Source organism: Chlorocebus sabaeus, chromosome 17 (assembly GCF_047675955.1).
Source record: "Chlorocebus sabaeus isolate Y175 chromosome 17, mChlSab1.0.hap1, whole genome shotgun sequence".
In the NCBI taxonomy this organism is placed as follows: domain Eukaryota; kingdom Metazoa; phylum Chordata; class Mammalia; order Primates; family Cercopithecidae; genus Chlorocebus; species Chlorocebus sabaeus.
Genome location: NC_132920.1, coordinates 43,236,560 through 43,248,453, shown reverse-complemented (window position 1 = coordinate 43,248,453; position 11,894 = coordinate 43,236,560). Strand labels below are relative to the sequence as shown.

Sequence of the window (11,894 nt, the reverse complement as noted above, 5' to 3'; positions counted from 1 at the left end):
AGACTGCGCGGGGCCAGGGAGCTGGCCCAAAGGATAGCCCACTCTGGAGAGATTGTCGCAACCTTCTGCCCGAGTCGCAGGGAGCTGGGTTCCAAGCCCGAGAAGCTTGGGCCAGGCCTTGGTGGCATTTGGTTTCCTAATACCCTTGGCTGAGAAGCCAGAACCTCAGGGTGCTTGTCCTCAGCACCCTGCCCCCACTGCAAATTCCAGCCCTCTCCACCGTATTCCACAAAAACACACGACATGTTTGGAGGTTTTAATTAATTTTTATAAAATCTGAGCTGGCTGAGCTTCAGGGTACAGCGACAGCTCAAGGAAGGATGGGATTATCTGCTGGTCCCCGCCTCCCCAAGACGGGGAGAAGGAGGTCTCATGCCAACAGCTGCAACTCCTTTCAGCTCCCAGTCAAGGCTCAAGGCTCAAGCAGGGGGACGGGATAGGCAAAGGGGGAGGGGGAAGCTCCTGAGGCTCAGACACTGCTTGCTTCTCCCTTCTCCCCATTCCCTTCCCTTCCCAACAGAACCTGGCTGGCCCTGGGCAGAGCTGAGGCCCAGGAGCAGCTGAAAGGAGGTGGATGGGGACAGAGCACCAAGGGGAAGGGGCCCTCGGCCCAAGGGGGGAGGAACCTGGCCCCCACCCCGCTACAGCTCCCCACTGAATTCACAGCACAGAGAACACCTCTCGCCCAACAACTCCACATGGAGGTATACCAAGTCCAGGGGTCAAAGGAGCAGGTGGGTGACAGATGGGCAGGGGCAGTGAAGATGACAGCAGGCTCAGGAGGGGAGGTGGCAGAAACTTCCTCCTACCCATGGGAGGAGACGATGGGGCGACTTATATTGCTGTTGGTGGTCATGGCATTCAGCTCCCACCTGGAAGGCCAACAATAACAGACAGAAAGAAGAGGGGGCCCTCAGCCCAAGCCCAGGGATGCTTGAACCAAGCTATAAACACACCAGTCCCTCCAACTTCCTAAAGCTCAACCACCCACAGCCATCTCTTACTTAACAGCCCTATTAGGTTTAACAATCAGAACCCACCCACCACCAAATCCAACACCACACACTCCTCTACCTCCAAGCTCATATGGATTTCCAGTTTATGGTTTTTTTTTTTATATATATATATATATTCTAGTGTCCAGGCACCTGAGATCTGTGTAAACATGTCAGTCAACATCCCAACCTGCCTTTCCTGCTTTGCTTAGAGCCAACCAGACAGCCCCTCCACCTTACCCTCACCAGGAATGCCTCACCTCCACCAGGAATACCCATTTTTGCTCTCAACTCCCATCCTTTTAAGGCTCTGACTCAGCACTCCTATCCTTCCTGAGGCCTTCCCCACCCATTAGACCATGTTATTATTATTATTATTTATTTTTTTTTTTTTTGAGAGTCTCGTTTTGTCACCCAGGCTGGAGTACAGTGGTGCAGTGGCACAATCTCGACTCACTGCAACCCCCGCCTCCCGGGTTCAAGCAATTCTCTTGCCTCAACCTCCCAAGTAGGTGGGACTACTGGTGGCTGCCACCACACCCAGCTAATTTTTGTATTTTTAGTAGAGACAGGGCTTCACCATGTTGGCCAGGCTGGTCTCGAACTCCTGACCTCAAGTGATTCGCCCACCTCAACCTCCCAAAGTGATGGGATTACAGGTGTGAGGCCCAATGCCCAGCCAGCAAGAGTTAAACTGAACTGATACAAAGAGAGGAAGTATCTCAGAATGACCCAGACAGGAAAAATTATATACAAAGTAACATCTGGTGGTTAACTTGAACCTGAAAAATTATATATAAAGTAACATCTGGTGGTTAATTGGAACCTAAGAATTAAATTCAAAGGGAAGCAGCCAGATCTTCTGGAACCAATGTGATCCAGAGGCTCCTAAACTTGTCTTTACTCTGCAGCTAGGTTCTAAGATTTAATCAGTTCTCAGCATGTTCACAAAAATAACTGTATAAGCTTAGGTCTCAGAAAGTGACGCTGTTGAGGTGGATTTTTTTTTCATATAATTTATTCTGCTGACAGTTTTATATGATGGCTGTCAATTCACCTCCTTCCATCTCATTTCGCACAAGTACACTACATCTCCAGCAGAACAATAATGTCTGTCTCCTCCATACTGAGACCAAGCTAATCAGGTCACACCTGTGCTGCTCACTCACGCTCACCCAATCCCTCCCTTCCAGCCACTCACTGTACCTGATGTCATGAGGCAAACAGGACTGGTCTAGGTTATATTGAATCACGGCCAGTTTGCACAGAGTCTTCAGACTAGGGCCTTTAAGGGAGAAGTTATGGAAAAGAGATGGTCAAAGGTGAGGAAAGGGTCCAGTCCTGGATATCACCACCCAAAGACAGGGACCTTGATGGCAGGAGCAATTCAGGAATAAGTAACTATACTTACTAAAGTCCAAAATGTGTAAGTCAGAATGATCTATAAGGTCAAATTCATCTCCCAGGCCTTCCTCAGGAGATGGACTGTCAGGATCAAAAGAGAGATGAAAGTAGGACAAAAACTACCCATGAGACCCCCTTTTCAAATACCTCCCACTCTCCCACTGGTCACTTCCCTGAGCCCTTCCCTCTCTTTCTAACCTGGTACCCCCAAAGAGGACAATCTTGTCACCAACAATACAGCAGCACTGGCGCCGGCGGGGACATGGCCCCTTCCCCTTCGGTTCAATCTTTTTCCAGGTAAAGGACACTGAAGAGAAATTTATATGGAAGTTCAATACCTGCCTAGTCCAGGTATCTTCCCCACCCCCATCCCTCACCTCCTCAGGATTATTTTCTTTTCCTCCCACCTCAATTGCTCCTTGTTCCTGCCCTAAACGCAGTGCTCTTTACCAGGATTAAACTTCCAGAGGTCATGGAAGTGCCGGTTCAGCCTTGCATTATAGCCACCAAAGATGTACAGCTCCCCATTGTAGCCAACTGGAAGGAGAGAGAAAACATCAAGAGTGTGAAGAGGGCAGGAAGGGAACTCCACAGGGAAGTAACAAACACTCACAGGCCGAGTGGCTCCGGCGCCCCTCAGGCAGCACTGGAGTCGGGGGACAGTCCAGCCAAGCCTCAGTTCTGGTGTCAAAGACTCGAATGCGGTTGCAGTAAATCTCATTGTTGGAATGGAATGGCCCAAAGCGGTCGGCACGGCCCCCAAAGACATACATGTGACTTCCCAGCATTGTGGCTGAGTGGAAGTCCCTCCAGCGTGCAGGGTTGCCCTGGGCAGAGGCAGAGAGATGGTGGAGGGGTCAGAACAAAGGCTGGAAGAGGATCTGCTCTGACTGAGCTTCCTATCATTTCTTCAACGGAGGGTGGGGATTTGGGAGAAAAAAGAAAGAGCAGACCTTTGTACAGATAAGAGTCCATGTCATGGTGCTGGTATCTAGCTTGTGAATGTCATTGGAAAAGCAGTCCGCCTGAGTAGGAAGAGAAAAGGAGGAAGAAAAGAGGGAGCCAACGGTCACTCTCTGACCCTCCATCCCTCCCCTCAAAACTTGTGCAAACAAGCCAAAGCCTCCCATTTCACTATCCAAAATTGCCCTTCCCCTCTTTCTCAGTCCCACCCTAAACCTCTTAGTTTATTCCCAGACCTACCTGCTGCTCGTAGCCCCCGAAAATGTACATGATCTTGCCTAGGACACAGGCCGAATGTCCATCCCGGGCCCCAGGAACTGTCCCTGACACTCGGGGTGTGAACCACTTGTGAGTATCTGAAGGAGATGAGAAAATGGCTCAACTAAGCACCCTCTACGACACTCCCTCCTGAGCTCTGGGGTACTCTACTCCCCAAGACCCCCAACCCAAACCTTTCTCAGGCAACTGAGGCAACATCTAGAAGGACATAGGCTCTCTGAGATCCATACTCACTGACGTCAAAGGCATACAGCACATTGCAGGCCCCTTCGGTGTCATTCCGCCCGCCCCAAAGGAGGACTGTGTCATCAATGAGGACGGTTGAGTGTCCATAGCGCATGTAGGGTACGACAGGAGCTTGCCCGCGGATGGCAGACTTCACGGGGGGCAGCTTTGTCCAACGCAAGGACACTGTGGGCACAGCTCTGCTCAGCCCTGGGAACTTCCCTCCAGGCTGTCCACCTTTCCCAAACCAGATGTTTGTCCCCAATCCCCTTGGTCCCAGAGACCACAGTCAAACCTCATCAGCAGCCTGTTTCCCACCCTGATGTGGGGACTCAGGGACAGCCCCAGCACTGGCTTACCTGCATTGAAAATGTGCACATCTATCTGACGCAGCGTCTCATAGTCTTCACCAGAGCAGTAACCCCCGAAGGAGTATACCCGATGCCCGACAGCCACTGCAGCATGGTTCACCCTGCGGGGCCCGCCCTCCAGGTGCACTGTCCACCGTAACATCCCCTGGACCACTGGTTACAGCAACATGCCCCCCCGGCACGGCCTGCTGCCTCTGCTACCTGCACACAAATTGGGGCCACAGGATCCTCAGGCAAGGCTTCTGCCCAGCTCACTGTGACTCTGCCCAGAACCAGCCTTTGCCTCCAAGTGTCACCCTGGTGGCCCTCCCACACTACCCCTCCACAGGGACACTAGTCACAGCTCAGGTGGCTGGCCCTGCCCCAAGGGAGCTGCCGAGGTCAGGGAGCTAGCCCTGGCCCAATGTTCTCCAACAGTGAAGGGTGGGGCCACCCCCACTTGATTGCCAGCTCAGAATCTGCTGATTATGGTCACCACCTACTCGTGGAGGCTCCACTCTGTCCCTGGCTTGGCACAAACTTGAAGCCCCTTCCCAAATGGTATATTCTCTTGTCTCTGCTCTGCTTACTGCCACCTCTCTAAGAATCTGTGTTCTTTAAGGTGGGGAAAGGGATCTCAAAATACTCACAGCTATTAATAGCCCAGCCAGCCTGAGACAGTCCATCGAAAGCTGGCATGAGTGCCTCAAAGCAGAAAAGCTTTCAGGCTTTTAGAGTAGAACAATCCCCCTACCCAAGATAGGGCGGGACTGATCCAGGAAGGGACCTCCATGTTACCGTGGTTGGTTAGCCCCTCACAGGGAGCTCTTGTCAAGCTGAGTTGTTGTCATTGGGGTCACCCAGGGCCCCCCACAGGCACAAGGAGTTCCTTTGACAGCTGTGCCTGGTATGCTGCCAGGACTTAAGCCAGAAAGGTATGTGTATGCTTAGGCTTGGGGGATGGGGATAGAGGGAAGGGTTTTCTCCTCCTGCCACTTCCCCATCCCTGCTACTGTGGTAGAGAACAAGCCATTTCCAGTAGAAAAGAGGGAACAAGGTCTTCCACAACTTGGGCTCCTGAAAGGCGGATAGAGGTGGGAGTGTGCAATGGAAAGGGGAAGGGGCTGGGCACGGTGGCTCACGCCTGTAATCCCAGCACCTTGAGAGGCCGAGGCAGGTGGATCACGAGGTCAAGAGATGGAGACTATCCTGGCCAACATGGTGAAACCCGGCTCCACTAAAAATACAAAAATTAGTTGGGCACGGTGGCGCGCGCCTGTAGTCCCAGCTACTCAGGAGTCTGAGGCAGAATTGCTTGAACTTGGGAGGCGAAGGTTGGAGTCAGCCCAGATCGCACCACTGCACTCCAGCCTGGCAACAGAGCGAGACGAGCGAGATTCTGTCTCAAAAAAAAAAAAAAAAAAAGAAAAAGGGGAAGGGAGGCAAAAAATGCCCTTGGGCAGGACAAGAGAAAGATCGAGCATGAGAGGTCATGGTCTTTTTTTTTTTTTTTTGAGATGAAGTATCACTCTTGTCCCTAGGCTGGAGTGCAATGGCGCAATCTTGACTCACTGCAACCTCCACTTCCCGAGTTCAAGGGATTCTCCTGCCTCAGTCTCCTGAGTAGCTGGGATTACAGGTGACTGCCACCACACCCGGCTAATTTTTGTATTTTTAGTAGAGACAGGGTTTCATCATGTTGGCCAGGCTGGTCTCAAACTCCTGACCTCAGGTGATCCGCCCGCCTTGGTCTTCCAAACTGCTGGGATTACAGGCGTGAGCCACCGCGCCCAGCCGGTCACGGTCTCTTAAACACAACCAGTCAACCTAGTGGCAGGTACACCTGGGTACATCTGAGGTTTTTTTCAGGCAAATCCTTGCAAGTGACAATGCTTTTGCTGGCAGGCATCTCCTGAGTTTGGGTGGATCATCATCTGCTCCCTGTTTAAGAAGCCCTGGCAGAGGAAAGGGCCAGGCAAAACCTCAGGCACAAAAACAGCTCTAATAAGGGAGGCCCCTTGCAGGAAAGAGACATGGCTTTCAGCTGGCTTGCTAGTCCCACCCACCCAACCTCCCCCAACTCCACACCCCAAGCTTTAAATAGCCATGGGGCCCATCCTGAAATAGCCCCAGCAGGAAGCTACTCTCACTTCATTACTCCTGCTCTCCAAAATATCTTGGGTCTGGGCTTGTGGAAATTGTTAGGAGGTCGATGGGCTTAAGAATGGAAATCTTCCATCCTTCCTTATATCCTCTATTCTTCCCTTCAGATATGTCAAGGTAAAGTAAAATATGCACAGGAGAAGAGAAGCAATTCCAGCCAAAGGTGGAGAAAAAATTTTTAGTTTCTCTGCCATAAGAACAACTCAAATTCAAGGAGAACAAGCCCCCAGGCTCTCAGGGGCTCCTCTTATCCCTGGGTCTCCCCAATCCTCCATCACCACCAAGCATTTTCAAGCTTCTTCTATTCCCTTAATATATCTACCCGCCTGGTCTCTTGCATTTTTTATTCCCCATTTCTCGCCCTTCTCGATCTCGTGAGAGCTTTGCAGTTTTCTCATTTTTCCTTCTCCTACCATTCCAAGCTCCACCCAACAGCCCTCCATTTTCCCACCTCCACTAAGGAAAGAAAAATTAACATGCCCTGACCACGGATATCCCTCCCTGCATATGACTCTATCCCTGTCTTCTTCCAGACATTCCGGCCTCCTCTAGCCCACCACGCCAGTCACCCCTCCCCTTCCACTATGCTCAGCTTCCCTGTTTTCATAGCCCAGTCTTCCTTCCCATTTCCTTCATTGCTTCCTCCAGACACCAGGTCTCTCCTACCCATCTCCTGGCCATCCTCACCTAGACCCGCTTTCCCCATTAACACTCTCCTTTCCCATCATCCCCCTAGCTCCCTCCCCACCCCCACCTCATCACTCTCAGGCCCCTCCCCCGCCACTCCAGCTCTAGACAGCGCGTCCTCAGCCCCCTAATTCTTCCTTGCCCTTCCACTCATACCAGGCTACCTGCCAGGCCGAGCCGGGGCGGGGCCGCGGGTCCTCGCGCTGCCTGCAGCCTAGAACCCGTTGCGCGCCAACCGACGCCTTAGTCCCCAACGAGATAAACACAGCCAAGCTCGATTCTTCCGGCGGGCAGCTGTGCGCGCACGTGCAGTAGCTAAGTCCCCGAGGCATTCCGGGACTTGTAGTCCACACGTTTCCTGAGAGACGAGAGGGCTGAGGAGTGGGCAAGGGCGCAGGAGAGATTCTGCGCATGTGCAAATATGTGTCAAGACCGAGGAGGCCACTGGGTAATGCAGTCCTTTGTTTTCTGGGCTGGGCATGACGGAGGCGGGGCAAGTGGGGGGGACTCCTCGTCCTCGCCAGTGTCAATCATGGGCATGGGGCGGGGCTGGAGGACTAGGCACCTCTGCACGTCCTGCCCCGCCGGAAGTAGAGGCCACGGGCTCTGAGCGGGTGAGGCGCGCGGAAACACCGGCGACGGGATTCGGATGGGGGCGGGTGGGGGACGCCGCAGCTGGGGCCATTTGAGAGGAGCCCATGGGGCCTGAAGGGCATCTGTCAGGCGGTACAGGGGGGGACCTCTAGGAGAGGGGAGAAGGGGGCGGGTACGCCCTGTTTAGGGGACTCTGATGACCCAGAGTTCCCAAGTCGCGGGGGAGGCGTGGCGGGGGAGCCGGGATTCTGGAAGGGGTGTCTTTTAGGAGGTGGCAGGGCCTCCGGTTGGGCGTTTAATTAGGAAGTGGCGGAGCAAGGCGGATGGGGCCTGGTTCAAGATAAGAGCCCCGACTAAGGGGGAGGAACGACAGGCTGGAAGCGGGGCGGAGGGGTGGAGGATGCAGGAGCCTTGGGGAGGAGCTAGTTATTTTGCACACAGGAGTCCACAAAGAGATGATGAAAGGATGAACATGGGCCTGGTTTCATCCAATCCCTGTCCTGCCGCCTTCCTGTTCTTGCAGCCCCTACCCGGATGGCAACAGTAGTTCTAGGGGGAGACACCATGGGCCCTGAGCGTATCTTCCCCAATCAGACTGAGGAACTGGGACCACATCAGGGCCCTTCAGAAGGCACTGGGGATTGGAGCAGTGAGGAGCCTGAGGAAGAGCAGGAGGAAACGGGGTCGGGCCCAGCTGGCTACTCCTACCAGCCCCTGAACCAAGATCCTGAACCAGAGGAGGTGGAACTGGCACCAGTGGGGGATGGAGATGTAGTTGCTGACATCCAGGATCGAATCCAGGTAGGGTGGAGGAGGGATGGTTCCTCAACAGGTGAAGCTGGACTCCCTGAAAGCCTGGACCCAAACAGTCTTCTCTGGCTTTGCAGGCCCTGGGGCTTCATTTGCCAGACCCACCATTAGAGAGTGAAGATGAAGATGAGGAGGGAGCTACAGCGTTGAACAACCACAGCTCTATTCCCATGGACCCAGGTAAAAGATCATTCTTTCATTCTAGAATAATTACTAAGGAAATGAACTGGCATGAGTCAGTAGAAGGAAGTTCAAGAGGAAGACCCTATCCTAAAAAGATAGTTTGTAAACTAAGATTTTGTAGACTTCAGAGTCCAAGTGAAATGCTCTTCTGCTAGCTTTGGGGATGGGCAGGCTTGCCTTGAAGTAACAAGATGGATTTGGTGACCCTACCAGCCCAAGGGCTCTGGGTTGATTCAGGGATTGGGGAGGGGAGCTGGTCCCATTATTTCTATACCTGACTGGCCTCTGGCTCTGATTTCAGAACATGTAGAGCTGGTGAAAAGGACGATGGCTGGAGTAAGCCTGCCTGCGCCAGGGGTTCCTGCCTGGGCTCGGGAGATATCGGATGCCCAGTGGGAAGATGTGGTACAGAAAGCCCTCCAAGCCCGGCAGGCATCCCCTGCTTGGAAGTGACCACAGTGAGAGCTGCCTTATCTTCCTACATTCCAGGCCAGAACCAGCACAGGACTGAACACATCCCTGGTTGTAACGTCCATTTCCATCTTCCCCATCTCCCTTTCCACATCAAGGCACATCAGACTTCTCAGAGACCCACTTTATTCAGTTCTGTACATATGGGGACATCGGCCCAAGCCCAACCCACCTTAGCATGTATCACTCTGTGGAGAATAAAGCACCCTATGTACACAGCCAAAAGCCGCACTGCCTGCGCCCCTGGAACCTGGGTCCAGCCCTCCTCAGCCCCTGGCCCCTCCAAGGTACCTACAAGGGACAAGAGAAAGGCCTGCCCAGCATAGCACAAACAAGGAAATAAATAGGTGTTGGCAGGAGCCATGCTTGGGGCACCGCTCCCTGCTTCCTTCTTTATAGTTTTGGGAACCAACAGCACAGAAAAGCAGTCAGCCCCAGGTGGTCCCTTCCATGTCTGTGACCCCAGGGCTGCTGCTCACCAAAGACAGGGCATGGGGTAGGGTGTTTGTTCATCCCTCTCCGGCCCCACTTGGTCCATCTGGGCCCTATATTCATCAGTTATTGTCCACAGCCTATACTTTTCTCCTTTTGACCTCCCTTGGTCAGGCATGGGGTAAGAAAAAATAATACAACCCTATCTGCCAGCACACGGCTGCGGCTGGGGGGCCTGTTTGTGCTGCAGGGGGTTGGCTTCCCTCCAGCTACTCCAGGGGCCAATGGGGCTTGACATAACTTTGGTGAGAATAATCTCCGCTGTTCCCTACGTGCCTCTGCAGGGGAGAGAGAGGAGGGGAGACACCTGGCGTTCAAATGAGGATGAAGGGAAGAATAGAGGAGCATATGTATTCCTGTGTGTACTTCTCAGAGCAGCCTCAGGTAGCTGTGGGTGAGGAGCAGGTAAGGGACAGGCATCCCCAGGTTGTCTGAGCACTAAGCATCTTAGTGCTCAGCCTGTACTAGCCACAGGGAGGCATGAACACCTTTTGGGGAGAAGAGGGACCGCTCTGTGGGTGTCCCTGCTTCAAGTGCCCGCATCCCCCTCCCTGGAGTAGCTAGAGAGGCGCTGCCTTCCCCCAAGTCAGCCAGTAGGGAGCAGAGTGTGGAGGGCCGGGGCAGTGTCCCAGGGCTGAGTGGGCTGTGGCCCTGTGGTAGGAATGTGAGGGGTCAGAGAGCCTCCTGGCTGGCAGTTAGAAACTCTTCCGCCCGCTTGTGCGCCTCCAGTGCCTTGATGGTGTACACGTCCTGGGGCAGCTCCGACTTCCTCCGCAGCAGCACTTTCTCCTTCTTGATGTCTTTTAGCATCTGTGTGTGAATAGGGACAAGGAGAGGAACGGTGACCAATTCCCAGTGAATTCTATTGTTTCCTCCCCTTATTCTTTGGCTGTGCTGTTTCCGTCTCCTCTCCCTTCCAGAACTATTATTTCTGCTCCACCCCGCTACACTGCCCTCCCACCTGCACAGCCTCAGTCTCCACAGTCCTCTTCAGAAGCTGGATGTCCTCAGCTGTGGGGGTCTCTGTCTCCATCGAATACACAGGGGGCAGTGGTGGAGGAGCTCGGAACATGGGATACTGGGTGAGAGGAGACATGGACAAGTGGTGAGAGCCACTTCAGAGGCTTGGAGGCCTGTGTGCCCCATATTCCTCCCCTAACAAACTCTCCCCCAGCTTAAGATGGGCTGGCCCCTCGGTTCACAGCAGTGGCAGGAAAACCTCACCTGGGGATTAAGCCGGGCCAGCTCCTCAATTTTTTGCCACATCTCTTCCCTTTCCTTCATTCGGAACCGGCCCCTGAGGAGCAAAAGTAGGATTGGGTCTGGGCTTGAGAGAAACACAGTGAGCTGGTGGTAGAAGATGAAAGTCTCCCGGGGAGAGAGATACTCACTTCTGCTTCTCTGCCTTGTATTGTTGTGTGCAGTCATCAAACAGCTTCTGATTCATTTCCATAAACAGCTTCAGGGCATTGTAGATCAGTCCATGGATTGTCCTACCACCAGGAAGAAAGATGAGTAGGCCAGAGCCTGCCCTTAGTGCAAGGAACTCAATTTGTTCTCTCACAGGGGTATCTCTGCTAAGAGCTTTGTCGTTTACTATGTCCAGTTCACAAACCTCTATGCAGTATCAGAAGAGAGCTCTGGCCAAATCACCTGGTTTGAGACTGGCATTTCATGGTCTTCACAAATATTGGTCCACGTGTCCATCCTTCCCTCACCCCATGCTCTTCACCCCATCCTTCCCTCACCCCTGCCTACCTCCCATCCTTTCCCACTCTCTAACCCACACTAATGGCCTCCCAGCAGCATGATGGGCATGTAGATGCAGCATGACAGACTGCATCTGCACCACAGTGTGCTTGCTTTTAGCAGAAAAGTCTTTTCAAAACCCTGAGAGTTTCTTTTTTTTTTTTTTTTTTTTTTTTTTTTTGAGACGGAGTCTCGCTCTGTCGCCCAGGCTGGAGTGCAGTGGCCGGATCTCAGCTCACTGCAAGCTCCGCCTCCCGGGTTTACGCCATTCTCCTGCCTCAGCCTCCCGAGTAGCTGGGACTACAGGCGCCCGCCACCTCGCCCGGCTAGTTTTTTGTATTTTTTAGTAGAGACGGGGTTTCACCGGGTTAGCCAGGATGGTCTCGATCTCCTGACCTCGTGATCCGCCCGTCTCGGCCTCCCAAAGTGCTGGGATTACAGGCTTGAGCCACCGCGCCCGGCCTTTTTTTTTTTTTAAGACGGAGTCTCACTCTGCTGCCCAGGCTGGAGTGCAATGGCATGATCTGCT

At 53.3% G+C, this 11,894-nt stretch overlaps 3 protein-coding genes across 5 annotated transcripts in view; 1 reads left to right on the top strand and 2 right to left on the bottom strand.

Moving 5' to 3' along the window:
* Window positions 1-246: 246 nt before the first annotated feature.
* Window positions 247-7,376, bottom strand: KLHDC3 (kelch domain containing 3). Of its 2 annotated transcripts, none has more exons than XM_007972521.3 (11): window positions 7,223-7,376; window positions 4,226-4,438; window positions 3,876-4,052; window positions 3,603-3,718; window positions 3,353-3,424; window positions 3,013-3,226; window positions 2,850-2,936; window positions 2,598-2,706; window positions 2,407-2,480; window positions 2,202-2,280; window positions 247-872 (listed from the first exon to the last, which is right to left on the bottom strand). In XM_007972521.3, the coding sequence occupies exons 2-11, from the start codon at window positions 4,377-4,379 to the stop codon at window positions 806-808; spliced, it is 1,149 nt and encodes a 382-aa protein (XP_007970712.1). In that variant the 5' UTR covers window positions 4,380-4,438; window positions 7,223-7,376; the 3' UTR covers window positions 247-805. The 2 variants fall into 2 exon arrangements, with proteins under 2 accessions (XP_007970712.1, XP_007970711.1); XM_007972520.3 differs by having other exon boundaries at window positions 7,231-7,375.
* A 218-nt stretch (window positions 7,377-7,594) lies between these two features.
* Window positions 7,595-9,349, top strand: MEA1 (male-enhanced antigen 1). Of its 2 annotated transcripts, none has more exons than XM_007972525.2 (4): window positions 7,595-7,680; window positions 8,184-8,461; window positions 8,548-8,650; window positions 8,955-9,349. In XM_007972525.2, exons 2-4 carry the CDS (start codon window positions 8,195-8,197, stop codon window positions 9,104-9,106), a joined length of 522 nt encoding a protein of 173 aa, XP_007970716.1. In that variant the 5' UTR covers window positions 7,595-7,680; window positions 8,184-8,194; the 3' UTR covers window positions 9,107-9,349. The 2 variants fall into 2 exon arrangements, with proteins under 2 accessions (XP_007970716.1, XP_007970715.1); XM_007972524.3 differs by having other exon boundaries at window positions 7,632-7,792.
* PPP2R5D (protein phosphatase 2 regulatory subunit B'delta) overlaps window positions 9,234-11,894 on the bottom strand; it is a 28,790-nt gene continuing 26,129 nt past the window's right edge. Inside the window, exons 13-16 of the mRNA XM_007972523.3 lie at window positions 11,008-11,109; window positions 10,841-10,913; window positions 10,578-10,694; window positions 9,234-10,426 (exon numbers count right to left, since the gene is read on the bottom strand). Of these exons, the coding sequence (XP_007970714.3) occupies window positions 10,289-10,426; window positions 10,578-10,694; window positions 10,841-10,913; window positions 11,008-11,109 (430 nt within the window). The 3' untranslated portion in view covers window positions 9,234-10,288. The remainder of the gene's footprint in view (window positions 10,427-10,577; window positions 10,695-10,840; window positions 10,914-11,007; window positions 11,110-11,894) is intronic.